The following is a 12770-nucleotide window of genomic DNA, read 5'->3' as shown; positions in this document are numbered from 1 at the left end:
CAGCTCACACTAGTGGAATATCATGTAAACCAAACCAAAAGTTTACACAGAAAACAAACACCACACTGTTTTGTCAAAACTGTATTGTTTTTAATCTTTCTGTACGAAAGATTTTTCACAGTATCAAAAGTGAACTTTAAAAAAAGAAACAAGCCAACATACACTTGGCTATTATAGGTATAGTATAAATCTACATTCGGACAGTAAGATAATCTTCTCTAACTGAATATAACCTGGAAAGCATCAGATGTTATATGAAAACAGAATTCCAACAGACTCAGGAAAGAAATCATCCATCTCAAAGAAAGCCATCAGCTGAAACACGGTTACTGGTGTAAACCTCATGGTCCCCGTCCCAGGATTATCAGGACGGGGTCTTCAGAGAAGCTTGCTGAGGTGGAGGGTGCCACCAAGTCACAGTACAGGGAGAGTGGTATGGTTGAAAATATTTATCTCACACACACACACACACACCCCAGAAACTCATGACAAAGGCTCAAAAGGGCCCAAAATAATCACTCAATATGTACAAGCATAAAATGAAGTGCTTTAAACAAAGTTCGATGGTTCCAACGTTAAAAAAAGCATTGCACACCGGTGCACCTGTCACTGCTTGAATATAGAAGTTAAAACAAGTGTGAGAAAGGACTTCTACTGAACAAGAGACCGCAGAATGTTGACAAGGCATTAGACCACAGATCTACTGTATACTGGGTAACACTATCGAAGTTATAATTGCTTAAGGTTAACACCATGGGAGGACTGACATTGAAGCAAGAGACACATTAAACGTTGGCCAATACAGGACTGGGGGGACAGTATTTAGACTCTTCTGTTCTAAACATCATGCATGGGGACCTGCTTATATATTTCAAGATGCATCCTGTGAATCAAGTGTTAAACACAGTAAGTTGATATTTTCCCACAAGGTTATATTAGTGTTGTTGGTGCACAGGAAACTGTCAGACATTTATGGATTATGTTTTAAGGTTGCTTCATGATTCCACACAAAAGATAACAGTGTAAGCTGGGAGATCAAGTGTTTGCCATTTCATTTTCTATCATAGATTTCTAAATATTGTGTTGATCACATGACAGAATTGAAAAAAGTATTCCGATTTAAAAAAAAAAAAAACATCAACAAACACCAAATGCACTGCAGTCTGCTTGTGAGAAAACACTGGAAAGACAAGCGGTTAAAATAACTGCAATAATCTCCTCTGTTGTGAACCTCCTGCAGAAAAGGAGGTTACAACTGTGTGTCACTACAATCTGGTCAAATTTGGCCTGTGCTCCATGATGACAGATTACATACAGTATAAAATCAACCATTTCTAGTGTCTACTCGGACTGGTGTAGTGGGCAGTAAAGTACCGATGCAGAATCGATAATGAGCACCAAATTCAACTGGATCGGCATTCAGAAGTTTAACAACGTTAAAATGTCTCAGATTTGTGATAAAAAACATTTATTTCATGTAAGGTAATTGTTTACATACTACATACTTAAGCACATGGATGCAGTGGATTCAACAGACTTTTTTCCATTTTGCATCTCTCAGTGAACATTGCAGTAATAGCAAAGGGTAGAGTTGGCCTTGAGTGATCCCTGGCTTGTTAGCCACAAGTTGTTTCAGTCCTCTGAATGGAGTATGATTTTGAACCAGGGTCCCTTGGCTTAGTAAGGAAGAGAAGAAAACAGGGGAATGAGAGAAGGCCTCAGGCCAGATAGCGCTCTACTGAAAGAGTTTGTGGTGTGAAGTTTTTTTTCTTCTTCTGGCACTCATCCAATTTATTGAGCTGCATTGGAAGGAACCTTTTTTAGGCTAAAGTTGGACCAATTCACTGCTACCTTCTGGCGTGTTTGTTTTGCAGAATCAAGGCAAAACCTATAAGGAGCACAGACAAACAGGAAAAACCATATTAGGGATGCAATGAATATTTCTCAGTGAGACAGATCGGGTGAAGATGAAGAACGCACCTTTTGAAGTATTCCACTTCCCGATCGATCTCATCCATTTCAGTTGGATCCACATCTTTAGGGAGAAACACATCATCTGGAAAATAACAGAAATGTTAAATATTAGATATTGAACAATCACGTACACAATCATGTAAATAAAGTCTCTGTATGTTTTCTCTTTTTCAGTTGAATATTAATGTTTTGTACCGATAGCACTGCTGGATTTTTCACCCTTGTTCTTGTTCTTCTTGCTTTTGCCCTTTGGTTGCTGCAGTTGCTGTCCGTTTGCAGAAACAGAGGGATGGCCTTTGCTTTCTGATTCCTGCTCAGGTCGACTTCCACGCGTCTCTGTGTCGCTTTTCCCCTTTTGTGCATTGGAAAGGCCACCGTTAGTGCCGCTGGTTGTGTTTCTGGGAAATCTGGCCTCCTCAGCCTTCTTGGGCCCATTTCTCTGGATGTCCGCCGAGTGCTGGAGCTGTTTGTTCAAAACTTTTGAGCCATTTGAATTCACTTCAACGACCTTACACTCATTTATTTTCTGTGTTTCATTCACAGGGACTGCTTTGGTGGTTTTGTTGGAATTTTGCTCCAAAACACACTGCTCCTGTCTTTGCTGCTGCTGCTTTTTATTCTTCTTTGACTTTGCACCCCCGTTACCAGCTGTGTTGTTCTTGGAGTCGATGGAATCCTCCTTTGATTTAGCTGTTGCTTGGACTGGCACCTGCGGCAAAATCTCAGATCCAGCTGAAGTACACCTTTCTGGAGAGCGAACCCTTATGAGCTTGGAGAGACTAGGGGTAGTGTGTAACCTCTGGATGTCTTTGGACCCAGCTGTGACTCCTGATGCTGTGGTGGTGGTGGTGGTGGTGGCGGTGGTATTCGGGGATGAGACAGTGGTTGTGTCCTCCCAACCATTAACCAAATCCAGGTGGCTCTTAAAGGTTCCCAGTGAAAGAGGTGCTAGGTCAAGGTCTATTTGCTGCAGGTCTGAGGAACCGTTGAGATGGGAGAGTAAATGGTTGCTCTCCAGTGTGGCTGCCTTCTTTGGGAAGTCATTGACGTCCAGATTGAGGTCATACATGCTAAATGAGGCCCGGATTGAGTCTTTGATGGTGTTTTTAATCTCTTCGAGCCGACTGGTGAGAAAACTATTGACGCGTTCAAGTTCCAGCTGTGGCCAATCCAACAACCTGCTGGCTTCAGAACCATCAGGGATGTGCTCATCAGCAGGCTCCGATGGATTGGAGTGAGGGTCGCTGCCTGCAGCGCCCAGGTTGCCCTGCTGGGCTTTCTCCTGAAATAGACACAGACAAAATCAGAACCATATACTGTACACAGAAATCCTGTTAAAATGAAAAACAACATTCATTTGTTAATTACCTTTTTCTTCTGTTTGTGTCGCGCCCGCTTGGCGGCCTTGGCACTGTTGACAGGTTTGGGTTCAGAACTGTTGATGAAGTCTAGCAGCTCATCCACGTCCCGGTTGTCAATGGCACCAGCCACTGTCAGCTCTGAGTCCTGACGCTGAGGCAACTCCTCTTTACGCCGCGTCAGGCGCGATCGGAGTTTCTCTCGGATTTCAGCATAATTCCGGCTCGTTGGTGCAGCTGGGGGCTGTGAGCGAAAAAAAAACATATTTTAATATTGATAGCCTTTGTTTCAAGTTTTATCACATAATCACAGTTCGGCCAAGGCATATTAGTTAAGGCAGATGCTCCTCTACTTAGGTGTCTGTGGCCAATCATGGCATTTACACCTGAGGTCAAGGATGTCACAACCAACACTCATCCAAAAATTTCATTTTATAATTTTTTTCCAGATCATCTTTGCCACTAGTATAGTATAAGCCTAACAATAGTTCATTTATGCTAACTTACAGTGCATCTAATACAGAAGAGTAATTTATTAGCTTTGAATGCCAAACACATTAATAATGTGAAATGTGCATTTCTGTTCATCTTTGTAAAAAAAAAAATTGAAAGTGAAATCAAGGCAGAACTGACATCAATAACTGAAATATGCAAAGGTTATAACATAGGAATTACTGATATTGACAGCTACACCCCCCCCCCACACACACACACTTCCCAGGAGTTAACCAAGTCAAGTCTCAAACAGTTGAAAATTATATGGAAATAATGAGAGTATTGATGTTTTTTTGTGGTTTCATCCAACTGTTTCGATACAAATTACCACAGACGCTGAATTCACCATGTGAATATTTATACCTACCAAGGTGTACATAATGGCATACACAATTCTGTAATTAACCCATCTGCACATCCAGGTAAAGTAAACTACTGTAAGATTTACTGTACGATGTTTACCTTCTGGCAGAGAGGCTTATTAATACATAGCTATCGTTGTAAACAGGCCTATTTAACCCAAACCATCAACCTTTCATAAATATAGAGGAAAAAAAAAAAAATCCATCATCTTTTATGAATCAAATCTCAGTACAGTAATGAAAATCCTAGGCTTTACCAATTCCCTTGAAGAAATATACTACAAGTTACATTACATGTTTTGTACGTACTTGTTGACGTAAATAGCTGTCTCATTAGAGCATCTGTGTGGTTATTCTCACATAGATGCAAACAGACGTTGATTAAATGATAATTAAGACATACCGCATTGTGTCCAAAGAACTCGCAGTAGCAGCAGTCGCAGTACTTCCCATCCTTCTGGTTGGTGGAGGAGGAGGCACAAGAGCTCCTCTCAGAGCTACTGTCTTCATCCTCCCCCTCCTCCAGCTCTGATGAAGGATGGCACAATGTCCCATTTGTCAGTTTATGCCCCTTACATGCCTGGTCCCTTAAAAAAAAAAAAAAAGAAAAAAAAGAAGAGAGAACTGATATGAGCACTCAGAAAGCATTTGTATTCTGAAATTCTGCAACAAGGGAAATTTCTCAAACTTACTCAAGCAATGCATTCATTAGTATTCAGTACTAACCTGCAGGCTCCAGCTGTCAGATGGCCCACATTGGATGAAGCCACCGTTCCCCCACTATGCCCATTGCATGCGTGGTTACAGCCAATCATAGACGTGCCCAGTTTGCTGTGTTGAGAGTTCACAGCGGGAATGTGGGAGTTTTTGCATGGGCTTGGCTTATGGACAGATGTTGGGCTGTCTGGACTAGGAGAATTGAGTTTGGCCGTGGGGCCGTGAAGGTTTGGTACCAGCGGGGAGAACGGAGCGTGAGCTGCCACACCAGTGCCGGAGGAGGAGGTTACATGGACATGCTGCCCAGAGCTTGGCTTTTGGGGGAGAAGTGAGGAATGCTGGGAAGACAGGCCAGTAGGACTGTTGGGGGGTACCGACAAGTCTGTATGTTGATGGTGGTCATTGGGATGGAAGGCTTCACCTGGACAAAAGAAAACAAACGATGAAGATGAGCACTTAGAAAATGCTGGGAAACACTAACTATTGCAAAGGTTTTCTTATTACCTGAACAAGTGTGTGAAAGCCATCCTCCATATGTATGGGCCAATTACTAGTAATGTAATTATCACTAATGACTTACATAGGGTCTAAATGGAGTCTGATGAACGGAGCTTACTTTGAAGTCGAGTGTAAAGTAAAATCCCAACACTGGCTTTTTACTTCAATTTAAGTAAGAGAAATAACTGAGGTGATTTTTATACCAACAAAAAAAGATGTGTTTACTATTACAAGCGTTGTTTATCAGCTTTTAAGGATATAATGAATTAAGCATAAGCAATAAATAACCTCTGCATATGGAAACTAACCATGTTGTTTGAGTGACATCTGTTCAACAAACACTTCACACCTTATGCTGTGTACAAGAATAACTTTAAGCATGACATCCAAGATAAATTCCTGACCTGGTGGCGTTGGTCGACGGCACATGGTCTTGAAGTGCTTGGGAGTGGTTTTACAGAGGTCTGCTGAGGTAGACAAGGGGCTCCCAGCAGAGGATCCACTGGAATTTTGGGATGAGGGGTGACTGTACGGGCAGACTTTGGTCCCCGACACTTTAGCAGATTTTCCAGGCGCTTCATGAAGTCCTCGTTTCTCATGACAGGACGATCCTGCAGTTACACCTGGAGCTAAAACATTCATAGGGAGAGTACTTTAATACAATGCTGTAATTACAGGAAAATATTATCATTTTCAATTTTACAGATTTTAGCAACTTCAGAGCTTAGTTCATTAATTGAGTAAAGAGTAAGTGCCATGTTACATGTGATACTCTTGGCACGTTGCACTGAAAAATTCCTCCCGACACTGTGTAGAGGTGCAAACATCTGATTCAGTAATTACATTTTTTCCACCTCTTAACACAAACCTATATTGACTCTTTCCTCAACAGAATTTTGTTACAACCTAGACGGCAAATCAGCATAATAAGCTTAACAAATGTTTATAATATATAATTTCTATTATAACTTTCTCCATTCACAGATGGCACAAATCCAGTCAGTGAGCACACATTCATTAGATAAGACGAACTTAACTCACTCACACTAGTTCAAACACAATTTGGCAAGATAACGCATTTGAGAATTTGCTGAACTACAACTCCAACAACTTCCAAGTGACTACTACAAGTGATAAGAAGAAAGAACAACACCGTAAACAAGGATGAAATCAGACAAAGATCACAGATGGCATGTCAACTTCCTACTTCAGCGATAGCTGCCACAACAAATATTCTCCTGGTCATCTCTGTTCTTGCTTATAAATGTAGTTGCATTTCTTTTGAATTAATAAAATCTCAAAAGACAGAATATTAAAGGTGCGGGAGACTTTCGTGACCAATTTTTCATCAAATTTTTAAAACCTAAATCATAGCCTCAGTATCACAAATTTGTAAGTCTTTCTGTGATTACTCACCTGAATCTCTTGCATTACGGTGAACAATTTTGACGTGCCATCCATCATAAACAAACCATATGTTTACAGTCGGGAGGTAACTCGGGCATTTTCGGAATTGTGTCGCGACGTACATTGTGGGAACTGCTGGTCCATGCTGCTGTCTGGCAGCGGCAGCTGCTAAAGACACGACGTGGAAACGGCAGGAGCTCCCTTCCCTCTATGCATATTCCTCCAGCCGTTTCTGCGTTTCAGCCATTTCACATTATGTGTGTTTCATCCATATAATATTCCATGGTCACACACATGGTCTGTTATGGTGGATGGCACTTCAAAATTGTTCACCGTAATGCAAGAGATTCAGGTGAGTAATCACAGAAAGACTTACAGATTCGTGATACTTAGGCTGTGACTGAGGTTTTACAGATATGATGAAAAACTGGTCACGAAAGTCTCCCGCACCTTTAAATATCCCATAAAGACTAATTCTATGGTTTATATTTTAGCTTTAAAGTACAACAATGTTATTGCTGCATGTCATATTTTAGTGTCTATAACTGTAAAATTGAAAATAAACCAATGTGTGACTCTATCAAAAACATGAAGTAAAGCTAGAGGATTTGTCACACTTTTAACACATTAATGAAACAGGGGAACACATTAAGAATTCAGAATTTTCAAGTAATCTCAAGAGTAGTGAAGCACAAATTAACATAAGCAAACAGTTGTAAAATATTTGCCTCATGATCTGCTCAGTACAATAATGTGAGTGAAAATGATGATCATAACACACTGTCACTACTCTGATGAATGCTAAATGATTTCTTTCCCATTGCCAATTTGAAGACACATTGACAGCTGCAGAGCCATATTGATGTAACACTGTAAAATTATTTAGAATACATTTTTTCACTAGCAAGGCTGTCAGTTCTCCTCACCACCTTAGTTCACTCGACAGTTCTCATAAAACACTTGTCCTCAAACATTTTTAAGTACTACTCAACTCTTCAGACCTTAGTGTAAATTAAACCTTGCTTCTACACGCATCATCTTTTAAAGCAGCGTATGACTTTCATCACAATTTTTTTTTTTAATTTGTAAAATTTTTCTATGCACTTATTTATGTCAAATATTTTTTTGTGTATTACTGTTGCACAGTAATTGCCTCATTGGGGACAAATAAAGAGATTGATTGACTAAGAAAATCTAACACCCAAACACCTGGACCAGGCCCCACTCCCTCAGCCTTTCACACCCCTGGCCCAGCTCAACCCCACACCACTTCACAGCTTCAAGCACCCATCCACTTCCCCAGCCCACAGCCCCCCTGCCCATCCCTGTCCTTCTCATCAGTCCAGGTGAGAAGAGAGCTGAAAGGGGTCAAAGCCAGGAAGGCACCTGGACCAGACGGCATCAGCTGCAGGCTCCTTAAGTCCTGCGGAGATGAACTGTGTGGAGTAATGGAACATGTCTTCAACCTGAGCCTTGAGCTGAGAGTGGTACCACAGCTCTGGAAGACCTCCTGTGTGGTGCCAGTGTCCAAGACACCACATGCTAAAGACCTCAACAGCTTTAGGCCAGTGGCTCTCACATCCCATTTGATGAAGACACTGGAGAGACTGGTCTTGGGCCACCTCCGTTCCATGGTGGGCTCAGCGATGGACCCATTGCAGTTTGCCTACTGCGCTGGGATTGGAGTGGAGGACATGGTCACCTTCCTGCTTTACTGCACACTCTCTCACCTGGTGAAACCAGACAGCTCTGCGAGAATCTTATTCTTTGACTTCTCCAGTGCATTTAACACCAGAGAGCTGGAACTCCTGAGGGACAAGCTGAAGATGGCAGGGGTGAACTTTGACTTGGTGGAGTGGATCCTGGACTACCTCACAAACTGGTCCCTGTTTGTGAGAGCTTGGGACTGTGCATCTGACCTCTGTACCTGATGTATGGGGGCCCCCCAGGGCACCGTTCTGGCCCCCTTCCTTTTCACCCTCTACACTGCAGACTTCAGACACAACACAGACGGCTGTGTCCTGCAGAAGTTCTCAGATGACTCAGTGCTTGTCAGCCTCATCACAGATGACAACGATGTGGAGTACAGGGGACTGACACAGGACTCTGTGGACTGGTGTCAGCGGAACCACCTCCTCATCAGTGTGGGGAAGACCAAGGAGATGGTGGTCATCATTCCCACAATGCACTTTGTGACAAAATTTCTGAAAAAGGCCTGAGTGATGTTTCAGTTTGTCATGTAAACAAGCAGACTGTGTTTATAAAGGAGTCATCTTCTAAGTTGTTTACCGTGAGGGAAGTGATTCAGGTGTGTAAGCACGGAAAGACTAATGGATTAATGATAATTAGGCTATCACTGGGGTTTTACAAATTTGAAAAAAAAATTGTGGTGAAAGTCATACACTGCTTTAAGGTATAACAAGCAAACACTTGCAGAGTTGCCGAATCTAAAACAAGTACAACACATTTTTTAACAGGTAACTAAGCTAACAGTCACACTTACAGATATAATAAATCCTTCTGACTGAATTTAACTATTATGCCCATTTTACTACTAGGATTTCACTGATGTACTGTAGCTCGATTACAATGTAGTGATGTCCTGTATCTATCTGTTTCTAAATAATGATAGACCTTGCTGTGAGTGTGGAGAAGTGTTGTGGTTGCAGAGTTCCCCTCCGTTGGTGTGAGTAGAGTTCCACAATCCTGACAGTTTGTGGGCTGACAGGAAGGAACTCGGGTCCCAGTCCACTGTACTTTGCTCTGGGTAACCATTCCCACAGCTCTGGGACTTGCACGAGGATGAGTGTGATAATGGCACCTGAAAAACAAACAAACAAAAAAACAAACAAACAAACAAAAAAAACGATGGGTTATTCACAAAGCTGTATACAGAGGCTAACTCTTTGTAAGTATAGCATCAATAAACAGTGGCTTTAAATCTTAGGGTCCCATTATTGGGAGTATGGAAGCACAAGGGAAAGCAACATAAAATATGCATCACTAGTGTTGGGTTCTTTGCAAAGCCAAACATTCACAAAAATGCTGCCAAAAACCAGAATATGTCTAAGAACCATGTACACCAGCTGTCAGGCTTAAATACTGTGATAAGTAAAACATGATTTTTGTAAACAACACCACAAAATAAAAAGTAAAAGCAGCTCCTACTCTAAAACACCACAAACACAAAAATACAAAGGTTCTGAAACAATAGAGAAAACACATTCAAACTTGATTCAAAGTGATGTTTGATGGGTGACCGGGCAACCTTTTGAGTGAGAAGGAATATGCAAATGTAACAAACAAAAATAGAATTTACCCTAAATAACCTCTAAAAAAGCAGACAAAAAACAAAAAAACTGTGAAAAGGACCCCATCATGTGACCCAAATCAGTCCCCTTTTATTTACCGATGTCGGCTGCTCCTGGGTGCTCCGTCTTTCCTCTTCTTCTACACTTTTACAGCAACTCTGACAGATCCACAGAGGCACCTCTCCCAACAGGGACTGAGACAGTGAGGGAACCGCATCAGCAAGCTTACGACCTGGTGCCTCTCGCAATAAGGCCTGGGAGAGTGCAGGCACGGCATCAGCCAGCTTGGTCCCATGTCCCCCAGGGAGCCCGTTCACAGAGCTTGCTCCCCAGTCCTTAAATTCACGGTGACACAAGAGGCAGCAGGTGTGCATAGGCTAGTTGGAGGAAAAAGAGGACAATGCAGTTAGGCATTTGTCTGCAATTACACAGTCAAACTGTATAACATGATAACATGGAAGCAATGTAGAAAAAAAACAAGAGGTCTTCAAAGAGTTAGCAAAAAAATTAATTTCAAAGCTTTACAGAAATAATACACTCAAATAAAATAAACTTTCACAATAAAATAAGTATTATAACATAATACACACCAAATTCTACTAACACTTTTATTTTTAAAATATTCCGTTATGGAAGTGCATTAAAGCAGCCATCATTATTGTAAAAATAAGTAATTAATCAACCTGAGCAGCAAAATATAAACCTCACAGAAAAGATGTAAAGTTCACTTGTTGCCAAGGTGACAGGAGTTCAGCGTGCAGGATGCTATGGTCTGTTTTTAAGGGAAGCTATTATCATAAAGTTACTAAATGATAATGATAATAAGTCCGACTTAGAAAGGCATGATTAGCCGATTACTGCATGCCTTCAAACTTTTGACATCGACTTAGTTTCTGACAGACTACAATAATACAGTGCGGTAAATACAAATTAATATAAAAAGTCCATTTTGCGTGAATAAATAACCAGATTCACGTCTCCCAGTTAGCTACCCTACGTATGAATCCGTTATGTCTTTTAGCTAACTAGCTGATTAGCTAGTGGCTGGTTAGCCAATGCTCACTATGTGGTTCCTAAAGGTCCCCTTCCCACTAAGCACGTTTGCAGCACGCTAGCTAGAGATGATAACCCGGCTAGCTTTCTAGCTAACATTAGCTGGGCGGATGAAGAGCTCTAAGCGCTGGAAATGTGACGACTTGTTCAAGGCACAATGTCACCTGTCCGGGCAAAGATGTGCTGCACTGCTAGCCACAGTTCCTTGAAAGCCGCCTGTTGGGGACGATTCTGTTCACCAAGTTGTGCGCATTATTTATTTAATTACAGATCAAACGTCATGAAAGCCATATGTTCATGACTACTAGAATAAGGCAATAATAGCTTTCTACCTAACCAGTGTATATAACTTCACCTCTGCAGAGTCTAGCAACATAATATAAAAACACAATGGAGGATGCTTTGATTAGCAGAAAGGTGCTAGCTGACAGGCTAGCTAGCCTATCTGAAGGCAGCGATTGGCTTGCTGCTAGCTACCTGGTTCGCCCTGGTAGTGGCCAGCCTATCCAGCCCAGCATCTCCGCCGCCACCGCCAGCTGCATCGCCGGGAGAGACTGGGCTCTTCGGTACCGTCTGCTGTCCAGGCACAAGATCCTTCTGGGTAACCACTTGCTGCTTGCTTTTCTTCCTTGCCATAACGATGGTGTTTATAATACGCTTTGGCCAAGTTTGCACCAGTTTCGATGTTTTTGAGAGCACACTTTCGTTTCTTCTCGGACCTCAAAATGTTCTCTATCTCCTCCAGTCAAGACAACAGTCAATATGGCGGAGGACTGGCACACTCAGGAGTTCATAGGTTAAAGATACTACTGGCAAAGAGGCCTCACCCTCCTACATAGAATACAATTGCTGAATTGCTCAGGCTTTGAAGCCACACAGCGCCATATCTAGTGAGGGCAACCCGCCCACTTCTTGTCAGAATAGGTCTCCTTGGTCAAATCACCTTAAAACGATTGTTTATGATTGAGTACATTTACTGAGAGAACATTTGCTATGATTTATGCCAAACAGAGCCACAAAATGTATTTTTATTTACATCTAACGCGGTGTAATCGTGCTTTCATGAATAACAATTTGGTACAGCAGCGAAAAAGAAACTCGTCAAACGTATGCATGTTGTGCCTGGAACAAGGGGGCGTTGGTTGTAAGTGGCAGAGATATAAGAATATATTAGGTCTTTAAAATTGTGTAGTATAATGTTTTGAAATATATGTGCCGTGGGAGGGGAGAAATGACGCTTCCTCCTGATGCCTTCAAAGACCTTCGACATAGTGGGACTATGCCAAAGTAAAAGGTTATCTACTCACAAACTATGTATATATGTAGATAACATTTTTGCATGTCATTTGGTAGAATGAGATATTTTGGTATGAAGTAAACAAAAGCATGAGTTCACAGTTTACAGATATAGTAGTCTGTAGCTGTTCACACCAGTATTATTTTGGGTGTAGATGTAGTTATTGTCGTTGAACTCATGAAAACACTTTTATACATATGTAATCTTTATGAACACATTAAGTCATGACAGGGTAGTGGTGTTTGGTGTTGTTATATTTCTGTCCTACATGAAGCCGGTCTGGACGTGATGTTCATAT

General features: G+C 41.6%; 1 protein-coding gene across 1 annotated transcript; it reads right to left on the bottom strand.

Annotated features, from left to right (window-relative positions):
* Window positions 1-68: 68 nt before the first annotated feature.
* fam193b (family with sequence similarity 193 member B) lies at window positions 69-11931 on the bottom strand. Its single transcript, XM_030145151.1, has 10 exons — window positions 11653-11931; window positions 10221-10499; window positions 9446-9632; window positions 5809-6033; window positions 4916-5327; window positions 4593-4776; window positions 3343-3576; window positions 2170-3256; window positions 1981-2056; window positions 69-1888 (listed from the first exon to the last, which is right to left on the bottom strand). The coding sequence occupies exons 1-10, from the start codon at window positions 11809-11811 to the stop codon at window positions 1792-1794; spliced, it is 2940 nt and encodes a 979-aa protein (XP_030001011.1). The 5' UTR covers window positions 11812-11931; the 3' UTR covers window positions 69-1791.
* Window positions 11932-12770: the final 839 nt, after the last annotated feature.

Source organism: Sphaeramia orbicularis, chromosome 10, assembly GCF_902148855.1.
Source record: "Sphaeramia orbicularis chromosome 10, fSphaOr1.1, whole genome shotgun sequence".
NCBI classification, from domain to species: domain Eukaryota; kingdom Metazoa; phylum Chordata; class Actinopteri; order Kurtiformes; family Apogonidae; genus Sphaeramia; species Sphaeramia orbicularis.
Note: the sequence above shows the minus strand (reverse complement) of the source record. Positions and strands in the feature narration are given on the sequence as shown.

Coding starts and splice junctions, on each gene's coding strand:
- fam193b (XM_030145151.1), bottom strand. CDS start 11,811: ATGGCAAGGAAGAAAAGCAAGCAGCAAGTGGTTACCCAGAAGGATCTT. Junction 10,500..11,652: donor CCACTACCAGGGCGAACCAG/GTAGCTAGCAGC, acceptor TCCTCCAACTAG/CCTATGCACACCTGCTGCCT. Junction 2,057..2,169: donor AAAATCCAGCAGTGCTATCG/GTACAAAACATT, acceptor GTTATTTTCCAG/ATGATGTGTTTCTCCCTAAA.